Source organism: Megascapheus bottae, chromosome 10 (assembly GCF_031878675.1).
Source record: "Megascapheus bottae isolate mThoBot1 chromosome 10, mThoBot2.hap1, whole genome shotgun sequence".
NCBI lineage: Eukaryota > Metazoa > Chordata > Mammalia > Rodentia > Geomyidae > Megascapheus > Megascapheus bottae.
Window position 1 is genome coordinate 10114140 of NC_143518.1, and position 16995 is coordinate 10131134.

The 16995-nt window shown below is 37.4% G+C and overlaps 3 protein-coding genes across 3 annotated transcripts; all 3 read right to left on the reverse strand.

The window, feature by feature from the left end:
- Positions 1 to 497: 497 nt before the first annotated feature.
- LOC150057555 (olfactory receptor 14I1-like) lies at positions 498 to 1461 on the reverse strand. The gene is made up of 2 exons (XM_090340254.1): positions 1247 to 1461; positions 498 to 810 (listed from the first exon to the last, which is right to left on the reverse strand). Exons 1-2 carry the CDS (start codon positions 1459 to 1461, stop codon positions 498 to 500), a joined length of 528 nt encoding a protein of 175 aa, XP_090196380.1.
- A 7315-nt stretch (positions 1462 to 8776) lies between these two features.
- On the reverse strand, positions 8777 to 10607 carry LOC150057556 (myelin-oligodendrocyte glycoprotein-like). The gene is made up of 2 exons (XM_090340260.1): positions 10550 to 10607; positions 8777 to 9138 (listed from the first exon to the last, which is right to left on the reverse strand). The coding sequence occupies exons 1-2, from the start codon at positions 10605 to 10607 to the stop codon at positions 8777 to 8779; spliced, it is 420 nt and encodes a 139-aa protein (XP_090196386.1).
- A 5140-nt stretch (positions 10608 to 15747) lies between these two features.
- LOC150057557 (olfactory receptor 10A7-like) lies at positions 15748 to 16668 on the reverse strand. The gene has a single exon (XM_090340266.1). It carries the CDS (start codon positions 16666 to 16668, stop codon positions 15748 to 15750), a length of 921 nt encoding a protein of 306 aa, XP_090196392.1.
- Between the last annotated feature and the right edge of the window lie 327 nt (positions 16669 to 16995).

Consider the following 16995-nt stretch of genomic DNA (forward strand, 5'->3'; position numbering starts at 1 on the left):
TTTTCTTTCTCAGCGTGGTCTTAAACTTTTCTCAATTTTTAACAGCTACTTTGATTGCATGGTGATCACTTGTAATCACAAATGTCACCTTTTATAATACTAAGTAATATATTCCCAGGTCTGAAGGATCTTGACATAGTTTCCTCTGGTTTAGCCTGTCATGGTGTCTGTGAAAGGTTTATATAGGTGCTGTGATGAAAATTCTTTCACTCTTGCCTTATTTTCAAATTTTTAAGAATTGTATTGTTATCATACAGGTAATATATAGAATGGTTATAGTTACATAAGTCAGAAAATGCGGGTATTTCCTCATGGACAAAGTCATCCTTTCCATCACTCTTTTTTTCCCACCATTTTTTCCCTCCCATAAACCATTCCCCAGTTACATAGTTCATTTTCAACTAGTTGCTTTAAATAACACATTGAACTATTTATATCATAACACAAAGAACCTATAAGTGTATAAACAAGTGCCTAGAAATAATGAAATAAATATATCAGTCATCCTTTCTGTATATTAGTTTATTGTTTTCCCCATAACACTTATAAGGTTTCATCTTCTGCAGAACTTTCCACACTGATGCTTTGATTTCCTTATTTTTCAGACTGTATATTATTGGGTTCAAAGATGGAGGCATCACAGAATAGAAAATAGACACTACAAAGTCTACAATATGTGGAGAATCAGGGACTGGCTTCAGATAGGCGGTGGCACCTGTCACCAAAAATGTGGTGACAACTATGAGATGGGGCATGCAGGTGGAGAAGGCTTTGGACTGGTCTTGTAATGATGGCATTCTCAGCACTGTCCTGAAGACAAAAACATATGAAATCCCAATGCAGAAGTCCGCATATAAGCCTTATGGTCACACTAACATCGATAGTGGCATGAGTCTTAGAACAAGACATCTTCAGTAGAGAGGGGACATCACAGAAAAACTGTAGGACTTTTCTGGAGCCACAGAAAGATAAAGATAAAGTTCCAGATGAGTATAAAAACCTAAAGATACTCCCAAACATCCAAGATATAGCTACCATCTGAACACAGACTCCCCTGTTCATAATGACATCCTAGTGTAGGGGGTGACAGATGGCCATCTAGCGGTCATAGGACATGGATGTCAAGATGCAAAACTCAGAACTAACAAAATGAATTACTAAAGAACACTGACACACACATCCTGGGAAAGAGATGATGCTTCTGTGTGTGAAAGAGTTCAGAATGAGGTTTGGGACAGTGGCTGACATGAGACCTGCATCAAACAAGGACAAGTTCTTCAGGAAGAAGTACATGGGGGTGTGAAGACACCTGTCCACAGTGACAAGGACGAAGATGAGAAGATTCCCTATGAGAGCCTCCAGGTAGATCAGCAGGAAGAGAAAGCCATGGAAGACCTGGAGCTGCTGGCTGTCAGAGAACTGGGTGAGGAAGAAGTCCATGTCCACAGTGAAGTTGTCCATGGCGTCCACTGCATTTATCTCACATGAGACCAAGCAAGTGCAGACAACTTCTTCCTGTCTTTCAGAATATCTTCACTCCTGTAAGAAATCAACTATGCTGTACTTATAAAACACAATCGCTTTTACTTTCATAGTACATATTTAATTTCTCTGACACTGAAGTGTCATTGTCAATATGTGTTAGAACAATATAAGGTTGGAGCGTCAATTAGACACGGTGGTTCAAATACACACCTCATTTGAACTATACTAACTATTCGCTACCAGAATTTTGTTTATAAATGTATCAATGTACATTCTCTGTTCTCTTCTCTGTCTCTCTCTGTCTCTTTGTCTCTCTGTTTCTCTTTTCCTCTGTATTCTCTCCCTCCTTCATAATCACAACATGGCTATCACCTGTTATTAGTATTCATATGAAGTCACATAAAATAAAATCCTACCTGCTAAAACAATGTTACTAATGGTCAACAAAACTCCACATTATTTATGTAAAGTGGAATCATAGAACTTATGACCTACCTCTGTGACTAAACATTCATTCTTGGATAGAGATGAATAATAAAGTGAGAAAAATGGCATATAGGAATTCTCTCAGGTAGATAATAAAGGATAATTTTAGTTGAAAAAGGTTTTAAATAATAAATTAGTCTTAAAATGTTCTTTGCTACTTACCTCATCTGATATCTATTGAAGTTGCCAAGCATTTTTAGATGTGGCAGAGAGGAATTTACAGTGGCCTGGGTGAAATAGCAGAATTTTCAGAAGACTTGAAGGAGTGGGGGCACATATATTAAGGTGAGAAAATTACTTTAACCATAAATAGATTCTAGCAAGGAAATTCATAGCATATGTAATAATTGAAAGTATCAAGTAGACATCTTGAATAGATGATTTTCTGAAAGATAACAGTGTAACTGTGTGCTTATGGATCACACTTATGTAGCTATTCAAAGGATTGAGAACTGAAGATCAGGATTCAAATGCAGCCCTGACAGGAAACTCCATGAGACACTTATCTACAATGAACCATAAAAAACAGAAAGTGGATCTATAGCTTAAGTGTTATAACTTTAGCCTTGAACAAAAGAAAACAAAAGAAAAAATAAATACTCAAGGGCTGTGCATAGGCATTGAGTTTAAGCTGAAGGATCACCGCACACACACAAACACAAACACACACACACACACATACACACACTTAAATTTTGTTAGAATTCGTATGACATAGAGTAACAGTTACCACTTTGCCACTCTGGAATTTAGGTCCCAATGAATAAAATAGAAATGTGTCCTAGAATTCCCCAGGGACACCAATAGCTCCATAGAACTGATTGCCATTAAGGCTTGTGTAATTCAGTAATATCACGCCTGCTATCTATTATTCATCAACAATGGCTGCATTGTTCACTTTATTATTATGTCATTCTTCAGTAGTCTGAAAATATTTGTGACCTGCTTATCAAAATCTGTGGAAGACTTGCTTCAGTTAAGGTGCTACTTTCTGTTCTGAATACCTTGCAACCACAAATATACTCTGTTTCCAACAGAGCATGAAGAAGTATCCCATCAACTAAACACTCGATGTATCATGACACTAGGACCTCATATACTCTTATAGATTTTGACATGTATTTTTTTACAATTTTGCTTGGCTTAAAATTCTCAGTTGTCAATGGAATATTTCATTTCATTAACAAAGTGAAGTGATTTCTTTTCAGACAGAAAATAGCAACATTCTTGCAAACGGTATGTGACTTGAGGTAAAGACTATTAAGATGTCTAGGGAAAAAGAGTCTACATCAAGAGCTATGACACAATGCTTTTGATACTGCCATTTTCTTTTGTTTAAGAAAGATCTCACACATGTCTCTCTTTTTTTTTTGCCAACTCAGAGGCTTGAACTCAGGACCTGAACACTGTCCTTGGGCTTTCCCAAAGGTAGAACTCTACCACATGAGCCAGAGCATCATTTCTGTTTTTTCTATGTCTGTGGTACTGAGGAATCAAACCACGGTCTTGTGCATTCTAGGCAAGCACAATCCTATCACGAGATTAAATTCCCAGTCCATATCTCATACACTTTGTGAGCCTGATACAGCTATTTCAAAGGCAAGAAGTGGAACTCAAGTTATTGAGCACAGTTCCCAGTGGTCACAAAATCCATCTCAGCTTCTAATAGTATTGTGTTCTCAACTTTACGACACACAGATATTGATTAATGTGATATACTTCTAGTTGGGCACGGAGTCTTGGGAGTGGTATTTTATCCCATTGAACAGACACCATAAAATTCCATCCTAGAGGGATGGAATAGCAGAGATATCTCTCTATTAGGGAGGACAGTGGTGATTTATTACATTTGGGTGCCCTTAGAATCCTTCACTCCAGTTCTTTCTCCTAAAATCAAGTTGAGGCTAAATCAAGTCTAGACAAACCTTTAGGCCTCTTCTGGACAAAGCCCTTCACTTGGGCCTTTTTCATTACAGGCAAGACAACCAAAGGCATGAATTTCAAATAAATATAGGATTGAGTCAAGAGAAGAAATCAGTTAAATGACATAAGACTTTTCTCTGAAAATTTGGTATCATATGATATTTTTAATTCATAGGCCAAGAGAAACCAAATTTCATAGTTCTGTTGTCCTATATGATCTAAAAGGAAGAAAAACAAGAACAAATATAAAGAAAAAGAAAATAAAAAGAATTATTCTTCTACTCAACTGATATTTGTGAGTAAGTCCCCCAATCCTAGTTGGGCACTGAGCAGGACACAAGTAGTAGCAGCAAAGAAAGACACATGCCCATTCAAGCACAGATACCATGTGTGACATAATGAATGATATCGAGCTGTGAGAATGAAGGCAGCATTCAAGAACAAGAATAAATAGTTCATCTGGTTCGCAGGGGGAAGCAGGGCTAATTTAGAAAAGACCAAGAAAAAAAATAGATTCCATGAGGAGAGGAAAGGAAATACAAAAGGCTAGAGGTTGATGGTCCCAGGAGGATGAAATCAGAGTGCACTGTGATTCAAATCTAGGTGGGGCATAAAGATCCTCAAGATGCTATTTCCAAAATAACCAGGAAAAGACAGGCTGGAGGTATGACTCAGATTGTAGACCAAATGTGAGGCTCTGTGTTCAAATATACATGAAAAAGAAAAATCAATGAAGAACAAATACAACACTAAGGATAAGGAAAATGATTCATGTTCTTTAGGATTTCCCTTTCTAGCTTAAATATAAAATATTCTTAATCCCATTCCTTTAATATGGGAAGAGAATTGGATGAGCTCTATATAAATCCATCCCACGTGTCACAATTGTCTTTGCTTAGGTTAGAAAAAACATAGATCATGCAGATAGTTGTCAAGCAGACAGCAAGGATAATCACACAGGCAGCCAATCGCACACTCTGGGAAATGATGCTGGAGTTTAGGGCATCTGAAAAACAGGAATCATTTCTCCTGAGACCCAGATTGATATCAGGAGATTTAGCTGCTACTGCTTATTCTTGATGACTCCTCAAGAGAGACATTAACAGACCAGTAGAGGCTTTAGCACACTGGCCCTCCTACAATGTCTACTCTTCCTGGTTTTGTACTCCTCCCAGGGTGTGAAAACCTTGAAAGTCAGGCCTTCTGACTTATTTCCTTTTGGCAAGGGATTAAGCATAGGACAATACGTGTCATCTTCAAAAGTGTAGAGGAAGAAAAGTGAGAGAATACAATAAAGCATACAATGCCTATCCTACAAAATTTAGAAAATAAGGGAGATGGGGTTTGGCGAGGTGAGAATAGCCAAAGCGAGATCCTGAAAAATGAATACAAATGGTATTCATAATATGCTTTGTTGAATGGTAACTGCTTTGTATAACTTAAAGATAATTTTTGGAGTGTAAAAGAAGGCTGCATTGTGAGAATGGAAGGGCATTAAAAACAATGTATGTAAAAAGTCAGCAGTTCCAACTGTTTTACACTGAGCTATTCCTTAATAAACCTCCAGTAACAATTAACTGTAGTTAATGCACAAAGATTTGCAGTAGAGTATGCAGCATAGACATATCTTTTTTCCCAATGTACAGAGGGCTTACATTTATATTCACCAGATAGAGGGTGCATTACTTCTCATACATTGATATTCCTTTTTATGTTTTTGTCCCGCCATTTCCCTCTCCACTAAATTTTTCTCCTTTATTTCAAATGAACAGGTAAACATGTACATAATATACCAGGTAACAAAGTAGGATACAGTAACAATATGAGATTAACCATAGCGCAACACAAGAGAAGGGAGAAAAACACAATACATAAAGAGTAACAGTCATTTATAATTATGCTCTTGCTTTCATGTCCTGGAGGTCCATTAATTTGGCCTCATCCTACATGGCCTTATGTATCTAGGGTTTGAGCTATTATAATCCACTGCTAAGGGAGATTTAGATGTGTACTAATTCTTATAGATGAGGGAAAACATTGAGTCTATATTCCTTTGGGTCTGGCTTACTAGTTACTTAACATGTATTTTTTTTCCAAATCTTTCCATTTCCTCACAAATGGTGCGATGTTCTTTCTTCTGATGGAGGCATAGAATTCCATTGTGTATAAATACCACATCTTGTTGATCCTATCATCAACTCAGGGGCATCTAGAAAGGTTCCATATCTTTGCTATGGTAAATAGTGCTGCAATGAACATCATTGTACTAGTGGATTTAGTATGTCCTTGTTTCTAGACGGATATGTAAATGCCAAGTAGTGGAATTGCTGGGTCTAGGGGAACTCCATGTTTAGTGTTTTGAGGAACCACTACACTGCTTTCCATAGTGGATGAACCAGTTTACATTCCCACCAACAGTGTAGTAGCGATCCCTTCTAGCCTCATCCACATATATTTTAGATATGAAGCCTTTGTCTTTTGTATGGTTGGTGAAGATCTTCTCCAACTCTGTGGGCTTTCTATTTCAATTGCTACCTATGTCCTTTGCCATACAGAAGCTCTGCAATTTAATGCAGTCCAATTGGTCACAGCTATCTTTGATTTGGTGTATTTCTGGGTCTTTATTAAGAAAGATACAACCAGTGCCAAGGTGGCCTAGTGTATCTCTTATTCCTTCTTGTAAAGTTTTTAGGGTGTCTGCTTTTACCTTGAGGTATTTGATCCATTTGGAATTAATCCTGGTGTAGGGTGACAAAGAAGGTTACAACTTTAGCTTTCTGCAGGTGCTTAATCAGTGTTGTCAGCACCACTTATTGAAGAGGCTGTCTTTCTTCCATTCTACTCTTTTTGGCTCCTTTATCAAAGATTAGGTGGATACAGGTCTGTGGGTTGATTCTGGGTATTCAGTTCTATTCCTCAGTCCTCAGGCATGTTCTTGTGCCAGCATCAAAGTATTTTAGTTACTATGTCCCTGTAATAGAGTCTAAAGTTTGGTATTGAAATTCCTCCTCCACTATTCTTTCTGCTAAGAAATATTTTTGCTATATGGGGTCTTTTATTATTCCATATAAAATTTTGGATTGCATCTTCTATTTCCTTGAAGAATGATATTGGGATATTGATGGATATTGCATTGAATTTGTAGAAAACCCTTGGCAGGATTGCCATTTTCACTATGTTAATTCTTCCAATCCAGAAGACATACTTTATTCTACAGCTAAAAACACAGATAGAGCATTGGAAATTTCTGTGGGATTGTTATGGAGTAATTACAAGAGAGTAATAAAGGAAGGAGGAAATAACCTAATGAACTAAGGAAGGATAAAGAGCAGCCTAAATGGAAGACTGCCTTGTTTCTCCCTACCTAGGCAAAAAATTCAGGGACTTTCAGGAGAACATTGAGGTTTCCAGAGAATGAATCTCTAGAGGAAACTGATGCTTAACCATGGCCCACATTTCTCCTCCGCCCAGGGCAGGAAAGAAGCCTGGCACAAATGAGAACCAACAGTGTGGTGAGGTTCCCATTCTCATTGAGAATGAGCTACATGTCCAAGTGAATCAGCTCTGGGATTCCTAACTGCGGTCTTATCAACCAGCCAGGGAAGAAACCTCCCTTGCCCAGACTCTCCTAAGATCTGTTAAGTCCTTTACAAAACATATGGTTGACTTGAATCATAAATTGTAAAGCTTCTGTACAATAGCTTAATAATGAAAATAAAATTGTATTTTGAAATGTCATCAAATATCTTACAAGGTGTTAAGATATCCCACAAAAGCTGGGTGCAGTGAAACATGCCACCTAAGTACTCAGGAGACTGAGTAATCCTAGCTACTCAGGAGGCTGAGATCTGATGATGAAGGTTCAAAGCCAGCCTGGGCACAAATGGACCTGAGATTCTTATCTCCAATTAACCTTTAGAAAATGGGAAGTGGAGCTTGTTTCAAGGGAAGGATGATAGCCTTGTGCTGAAGAGCTCAGAGACAGTGCCCAGGCCCAGGTGTAGCTTTGTCCTGAAGAGCTTAGTCAATGCTCAGGCCAGAGTTCAAGTCCCATGACCCACCAAAAAGCAAAATAAAATTTAAAAAAATATGTACCAGAAAAACTGACTTGGCAGTAATTATCAGAGTGGTGTTTTAATTTTTCCAGCAGTTCACTTTTCAGTAGAATAGTAGTGTATTTGGAAAGGATCCTTTAAGGGTTAACCATTACTCAGGTAAATGTGGTACCAAGGGCATCTGGGGTCTAAGGAGAGTGTGATGATGGATGAGGATTATTCTCTTTATCAGTTGCAAAAGAGTGATAAGCATGGATAATTGCCCCAAGGTAGGACCTAGAAGAGGCTTCTCTTGACTTTGAAATGTCAATATTTGTACTATTAATGGACTGGGTTGCGCACAATCCTACCTTTTGTCATATGCACAAGTATGTTAAAGTACAAAGTTATACAGCTATGTGAATACAAGAAGGTATCATAAAGGATGAAGAGAGTGCAATATAGCTGGAAAAGTACATTGATATGCAGAAATGTCTGATAGAGAGTGAGTGAGATTGGTCCTTTTCCTGTTTAGCTCACATTTGGAAGTTAGAATACAGTGAACTGAGGTGCATTGTTGGTAACTCTTCAGTGTTGGGACAGATTCCCTGCCCCTAAAAAAACATTTTAAAGAAAAGAGAGAGATGAACACATATAATATATAATATATAATATATGAATATACATTATATATGTGTATCAGTTAACACATGAACAATTTGGAATGGTTAGCTCAAATGAGTATGAGCCTGGCATTCCATCTTGGTGGTGTGTAGACTTCAGCTGTCTGTCCATTCACACTAAGTACTAACTAGAGCCAAGCACACTATTGATTTTCCAGAAAATATTCATTTCCCAGGCTTAGCTGTAACAAGCACTGTGATCGTAGCTACATCAAAGTGTGTGGGGCTTTTAAAGGTACATCTGTACATCCCTCCATCTGATAACTTGATAGGATAGATCTTAAGTTGAACATGTCCATTTTCAATGTTCTCCATCAGAAGTGTTGTCCTGTCTTGGTACGCCGGGGCTTGCCCCTCCATATACTCCTTGCCCTTCCTATAGGCATCCACAAAGTCTGACTGACCATGATACCATGTTATATTCATGTTGCTGGCATCCATGGATGGGCTGAGGTAGCAGTGAAGTAAAGCCTCTTGGTCAAGTGAGGCAATGACGGGTGTTTGTGGTCCTTTCACTTGAAATTGTCCTGGAAGTGATTAAGGAAAGAACAGGGTCATTGCTGATATCAATTAGGATTGATTTTGACTATCTGATGGGAGAGGAAGAGCAGCTCCATTATCACAATGGCTTGTGGTTCATTAAAGAGAACAACCAAAATAAGAATGCTCAACTGTATTTTTGCATAGGAGTCAATAGCAACAGATGTTACCAATGTATAACAGTCATGTCATCTAAACACAGTTGACAATCAAGTTCATATAAATCATTTTAAGTCTCTTGACAGCTCTACATTTATGGAGTATTACCTTCATTTCTTCATATTACAGAAGAGAAAATTGAGTCAGAGAGCAAATGCCTAATTTTCCCTGTAATCTATGTGCAAGAAAGCATAATGTAAGAGTTGAGATATCATTTACCAAATGTTTCTTTGCTTTAAACCATAGTAAAATATGATTGCACTGAAAACAGTAGTTTATGCTAGGAAAAATTTGAATTCCATTGTACTATCAGGGTAAAGAAAGAACACACAAGAATTTATATAAAATACTTTACAAATGTATAAAAGACTGTAGCAGAACTGTTATAAATGCAGGTTTTGCATCCTTAATTTGAATAACTGAAACTCAAAATGTTTCAAGATCCCCAAACTTTATGTGGGCTGAAACAATGTTACAAGTGAAAACTGCCAACATCATGACCTCGCCCTGTAAATGACAGTGAAAATGAAAATACAGGACAATATGGTAAATATTTTATTTATAAGATAAGGCTTATATGAAACAAGTTCTGTGTAAATATATTTTATTGTATTAGGAAAATATTTCAAAATTTGGAAAGATAGGATATCCAAAACATGAAATAAGTGTTTTGGAAAATGGATACTCAAACTTTGAAATCTAAAGAAAACCACTCACTTTGCCTAGAAAAACTAAAAAGAGAACTAGTCTTTCTCCTTCTTTCTTGAGATACTTCCGTAAGATTTTCTCTGTTAAGAAAATTCAGGGCCTGGAGTTTGGCCTAGTGGTAGAGCGCATGCACAAAGACCCGGGCTCAATTCCTCAGTACCACATACACAGAAAAAGGCCAAAAGTGGTGCTGAAGCTCAACTGGTAGAGCTCTAGCCCTATTAAAATCCACAAGGACAGTGCTCAGGGCTCAAGCCCAGGACTAGCAAAAAATAAAAAAGGAAAAAAATTCATATTTCACTCCTGCAATAGAAATAGCAGTATTTTCCAATTCAATAAAGTGCTTATGTTTATGTATATTGTCTGGAAAGCACATCTCTTTTTTGAGGAGCAATATCTATGCTGCAAATTGTTCCTCTCATCAGCTCAAACTTCACTTTTGACAGTTCTGGGTTCTTGGGAAGAATTCTCCCACAGCCCTTTTCGCTTTAGTTATTTTTTCAGATAGGTTATTATCGTTTTACTAGAGACCAGTCTCAGGACGATATCCTTCATCTTCTGCCTCCTTTGCATCTTGAATTGTGGCCATGTGCAGCTCTCTACACAGTAGCCCTCCAACAAACTCATAAAACAAAAGTGGAAATAGTGAATTGAAAGGATAAAGGAAAGAATCTAATTTGGTCTGAAATAAGAGAATCATTCCCAATCTTATCTCTCCTAGTATAATATGGAAGTAAAAAGACAATAAAATAAAATAAAGAAAATAAAAGTAAAAGCGTTGAAACCCTGGAAAGATCTTGGAGTCCCAGAGCCCAGAAAACTTATTTTAGTAATGGAACAGCAAGCAACCCTCAGGGAAGCACATACTATTATTTAGGGTCAGATTTACACAGGGCACATAAGACAGTGCAGGATAAATCCAAGAAAAAGTGACTAAAGGTATTACTTTAATGCTTACTTATTTAAAAATCATCAATGTAGGATTGAGGAAGAATGATAAAAGGGGTGACATCATACAAGATGCATTGTAATCCTAAACTGAGTTTTAGAACGGTCACCCCTTTATACAACTATTTACAGATAGTAAAATTTGATATTGTTATTCCTCCAAAACTATTCTGCCTGCTAATAATTGTTTGCTTTTTGAGGTCATTTGTTGTCCCATATGAATTTTTTGATTGTTTTCTCTGTCTCACTGAGGAGTGAAGATGGGGTTTTGATGTGTGGTACATTGAATTTACAGATTGCCTTGGGAAGCATTTCTAAGAAAGTCTTTCCCGTTCCTTAAGTCACCTTCAGTTTCTGCACAGGCAAGTACGTAGTCAACAAGTTAAGAAGAATCCTGCAGAACTGGAGAAAGTTTTTACAAGCAATATCAGACAATAATGTAATATCCACAATACACAGAGAACTGTAAAAAAAAATCAATCCTCCAATCAAGCCAATTGAAAATTGGGAAATGAGCTAAAGGGTCTTCTCAAAAGAAGCAAAAGATGACCAATAGATACTTGAAGAAGTGTTCAACACATCTGCCTATAAAGGAAATGCAAATCAAACCCAACATTAAGATTCTTCCTCACCTCAGGAAGAATGGCCATTATGAGGAAAGCAGTAAGAGGTGACCCTAATAAACTGTTGATGGGAATATAAATTTGTTGAAGGGAATATAAGATTCCTCCAAAAATTAAACATAGAACAACATATGATTCAGCAAATTACACTCCTGGGCACTTAATCCAAAAGATTACAAATCAGCCCAACCATGGTTATTGTAGCACCATAGCCAAGGTATAGAAGCAGACCTGATGCCCCTCAGTAGATCAATGGATCAAAACAATGTGGTACATGTACACAGTGGAATTTTACTCAACCATTAGAAAGAATGATATTGTGCATTTGCAAAGAAATGTAAAGATGTGGAAACAGGTATACTAATAGCAGTGAGTCTGGCCTAGAGAGAAAAAGGACATATAGTTTCCCACATATGTGTAAACTAGATATAGCTTCTAAACTAGCTTTGTAAGTATGTTGGATAGTATATGTATTAAGTGAAATAGGGTAGATTCAAGGGAATCCTCAAATAGAATAATTCTTCAGAAAAACAAAGTTAAAGATCAGTAAAATGAGACAGCAGGAAGAAAATAGCAGAAAGGGTAGTGTGGGATGAAGAGGAAAAGGGTATAAAAATGAAGAAGGAGAAATGGACTGAAGAATCCTATGTATATCCTAAAAAATTAAGAGGAGTGAGGCAACAGTTGGGCAAATGTATGATAATATCGAAAGGGCCGACACTGATCAAGACATTTGGCATATATAAACTGTTAAATGGCAACTCCTACGTACTATTACTTAAGATTCAACAGATATAATAAAAAAACGATTTAAAAATGCTTGAAAATTCAGTGTTGGGAGAAAATTTGGAATAAATTATATCTATAAGATAACAATATGACAATATTTATGATGTATTGCGTACTTACAATATTCTAGGCATGTGATATAAATTATGACAATTAAACAATTAATAAATGTATTGTTGACTTTGACATTTTACCCTACATGATTTTATAGCATTCAGGCAGAGATTTTTATCTTTCCTATTCTCTAGCATGTTTCTCAAGTTTTAGTTTTTTCATCTGTTAAAGGACTAAGATGAAATTTATGGCTTTAAAATGTTGTGATTCAAAAAAAAGACCATCATTTTCAGCCTGGAATTATCAGACTGAATAAATGGATCTATTAGCAACAATGACTATCATTGGATATTTGAAATATTTCATCTTCCCTAAGAAAAGAGAAAAGATAAACAGAACAGAGGACAGACAAAAGTGAAACTAAGCCTGTTATTCCCAGCTCAGGAATTAGTGAGACTGAGCAGCATTGTGAAGAGCAGAAACCCTTCTGAGCTAGGCTCCCATGTGCAGGGAAAGCCGCTGATTCCTCCCCACTCACCTGAGGCTGCCCAGTGAAGGAGGATGGAGAGCAAGAGGATCCTGATGTTGGGGCTCCAGGGCTGCATCACACACCCCTGCCTTCTCCTGGACCACCTCAGTCACAATTATAGGGCTTGATGAATATATGTTCCCACTCTCCCTAAAGATATGATTCAATCTTCTTTTTCGCTATTATAGACCTAGAATAAAAAAGGAAGAAATATTTTTTCCAGGACTACTGGTTCCATGGAGAACACAAAGAAAACCTGACCCCTAAATTGTTTCTTTTTTAACCCTAGTTCATATTATATTATGTCATTCTATCTATTTTTTTTGATTGCGTGAGGTGCCAGTGATGAAACATGGCATCTCTTCTGCATGCAAGACATGTGTGCTACATCCCCAGTCCACCTGTGCAATATGTTCAGATTTTGATAAGGTGTCATGTAAAAATGAGCAAAACTGATCACAAAAGTATATAAACCACATTTACTTAAAAATAATCATTGGATCATTTTGTTGTTCAAGCCTTACCAAGGAAGAATTTGTGTGTGTGCATGACTGTGTGTGTGTTTGTGTGTTTGTGTGTTTCTGTATGTACTAGTACTAGGGCTTAAACTCCAGAATAGGATGAACTCTTTGTTTTTTTAATTGCCTTTGTTTTTTAATTGCCCTATCTCTTGAATGTCAGCCCCATTTCTGAAAAAGAGTTCATTTTTACTTTCTTAATTAGAATTTTAATTAGAATTGCATACTACTGATTTATTTTTCCCTGGGTAGATACAGGCAGCCACTTTAATTAACTGTGATATTACATTATTTTTCATTAGGGAAATATAACATAAAGCCATTTGGAAAACACCACATGCTTGTTAGAGTAGGAGAATTAAGAAAAGAGAAAATAAAAGCCCATTTCCATGGTGAGAATGTTAAGGGGTTGATTGACATCATAGCATTCAGATTGCAAGAGGTGTACCCCCATGGACAAACAAATTTCACAGTTTTTTCTAAAAATCTCCTTACTCTAGGATCTGAAGAGAAGAAATAACTAATCTCCATGTAAAAACAGCTCAGAATTTAAAAGCAATTTGTTATTATTCTATTGCTCCATGAAAAGAATATGTAGAAATAGATAGGAGTATACCTCAGAAAGGTATTTTACAGAGTCAAAGAGCCAGTGTCAAAAGGTTCCATTCACAGGGCACTGTAGAATACAAATTTGATGGACAGGGGAAGGTGAAAAGTTTATAGAAGGCAGGTGGAGAGGAGCTCCAGAGACAAAACTAGGGGCTGTTTGAGGAGTTGGAACTGTTCTGTATCTTGAGGTGGAAGCCGTTGTGCAATTCTGTGTTTTTTTCATATAAATTTATTGTAATTAATAGAAGGGTTACACTATATTTTCCAGATGGAAAGTGCATTACTTCATATACATTGATACCCTTTCACATGTCTTGGTCCCCATTTCCCTCCCCCACCCCCCTTATCTTGCTTTCAGCCCTTTCCTATCCAATTTCAAATAACCAAATACGCATATATCCAATATATATATGAGGTAAGATACTGCATATCACTAACAATAAAGGAAAATACGTTTCATGCTGTCTGAGGATAATATATTAGTCCTAGAATTGATTGGAACCTAACTGAAAATTGAATGAGTAGAAAATGGAGGATATTTGAGATGAGTGAAACAAAAGTGAAAGCCTTAAAGAAAGGTAGTTTGAATATGACCTTAAGCGGGGGTAATTATGAATACTGACCACAGAACAAAGAGTAGCCATGGAGAACCTTCAGAGATATTAGGAATACAGGTCACGGTGTTAAGTATTTAGAAAACAGACAATACAGAAACTCTTCAATTCAGCAATGGTATATAAGGTATTTATATTCAGCTGAATTTTGACAAAGGCACTATAAGCATACATTGTTAATACAAGTCTTTTCTTTTTCTTTATTCATATTTCAAATATCATGTTTAACAAACAAGTTTTCAAGAAAGGAATTTCTATATACAATCACTGGCACACAGATTTTAGAACATAATAAAAATTAAGCTGAGGGTCTGTATGTCATAGATAAATATTAATATATGATTAAACATTATATCTAAACAGTGTATTCAATATATGACAAGATTGGATATGGCTTAACACGATACTGTGATATGTTTGATACACAAGAATGAAATTCTATTTTTCACCATGTCTGAAAGTTAATCTAAAATAGCTGAAAAACATAAATACAGAACTAAAACCAAAGTGGAGACCCTGATGCATCAAGCTACCAATGCACAACATGAAATATTTGAACTCTCCAAATATTAATGGTGAGTGTTCCCTACGGCACTTGATAGAGACATGAAAAAATAAGAAACAATCCTGAGAGCCTCAAGTCAGAATGGATTCAGAGAATAGCTAGAGCTATACATGTCATGAAAAATAGAAAGAGAGCAAGAACAATAGAGAGAGAGAAAAAGAAAGGGAGGAAAGGAGGGAGAGAGAGAGAGGGAGAGGGAGAGAGAAAGGGAGAGAGAGAGAGAGACAGAGACAGAGAGAGACAGAGAGAGACAGAGAGAGACAGAAGGAAGCAGAGAGGGATGATACAGATAAGAGTGAAACAACCCTACAGAGATATGGGCAAACAACCTGAAGTTCTGCAGGGGGCCACATCTATGTGTAAAATATAAGAGAAAAGAAGTGAAGAAGAGGAATGATGTCTGACTGTCACCTTAATGCAGTAATGCTTTGGAATTACTGAAAAAGTATCCCACCAACTGTGACTTTATAGAAGTTAGTGTTATTTTTGGCAGTAAAGTTTCTGTAAAGCAACCTTCATATTCTTGTTCCTCAGACAGTAGATAACTGGATTCAAAGCAGGTGTGAAGATGGAGTAGAAAATGGAAGCTAGGCGTCCCTGAGCTGGGGAGTATTGAGAAGATGACCTGAGGTAACTGAAGCTTCCAGTGCCATAAAACAAAAGGACTGTGGTCAAGTGAGAGGAGCATGTAGAAAAGGCTTTCCACCTGCCATCCACAGAGGAGATCTGGATGATTGTAGAGATGATGAAGACATAGGAGAGGAGCGAGAGAGTGAAGGAGCTCATGATGATGCAGCTGCTGACAGCAAAGCCCACCTGCTCATTGTGGTGATAATCAGTGCAGGAAAGTCTCATGACAGGAGGGATGTCGCAGAAGAAATGTTCAACAAGATTGGGTCCACAGAAGGGGAGGGAGAAGGTGTTGACAGTGTGGAAGGCTGAGAAAATGGCCCCACTTAGCCAGGCCATGACTACTAGTTCAGTGCAGTGTTTTTGGTTCATGATGGTCCCATAGAACAGAGGCCTGAGGATAGCCAAGCACCGGTCATAAGCCATGGCTGTGAGTAGAAAGCTCTCAGTAGAAGCCAGTGTAATAAATATGTATAGCTGAGTCACACATTCAAAAAAGGAGATGACCCCAGAGCCTGTGAGAGAAGTCACCAGTGCCTTGGGGATGGTGACTGAGGTATAGCATGAATCCAGGAATGACAAATTCTTCAGGAAGAAGTACATGGGAGACTGGAGCCTGCTGTCTCTAGACACAGCCATAATAATGGAGAAGTTTCCCAGGAGACAAAACATATAAACAAAGAAGAAAAATAGGATGACCATATATCTCAAGTTTGGGGTATCTGAAAATCCCATGAGGATAAATTGACTCACTCTGGTCAGATTGGACATGTCTCCTCTTTAAAGTATATTCAGATGTAGAGCTCACCACAGCTAAATGGGATATAAAGGGGAAGAACAGTTTAAAATACGTACTTTGTCCAGAAAGCCTTATTATCTATCGACTGGATCTATGAGACAATCTTATAAATCAGCCTTCCATGCAAGTTATGTATTTAAATCACTTTGCTAGCTGTGGATAAAATGGTGGTAGTTGGATTATGAGGAACCAGGTCAGGTGAGAAGAGGAGGAAGAGACACACCTTCCCAAGTTCTCTCTCTCTCTCTCTCTCTCTCTCTCTCTCTCTCTCTCTCTCTCTCTCTCTCTCTCTCTCTCTC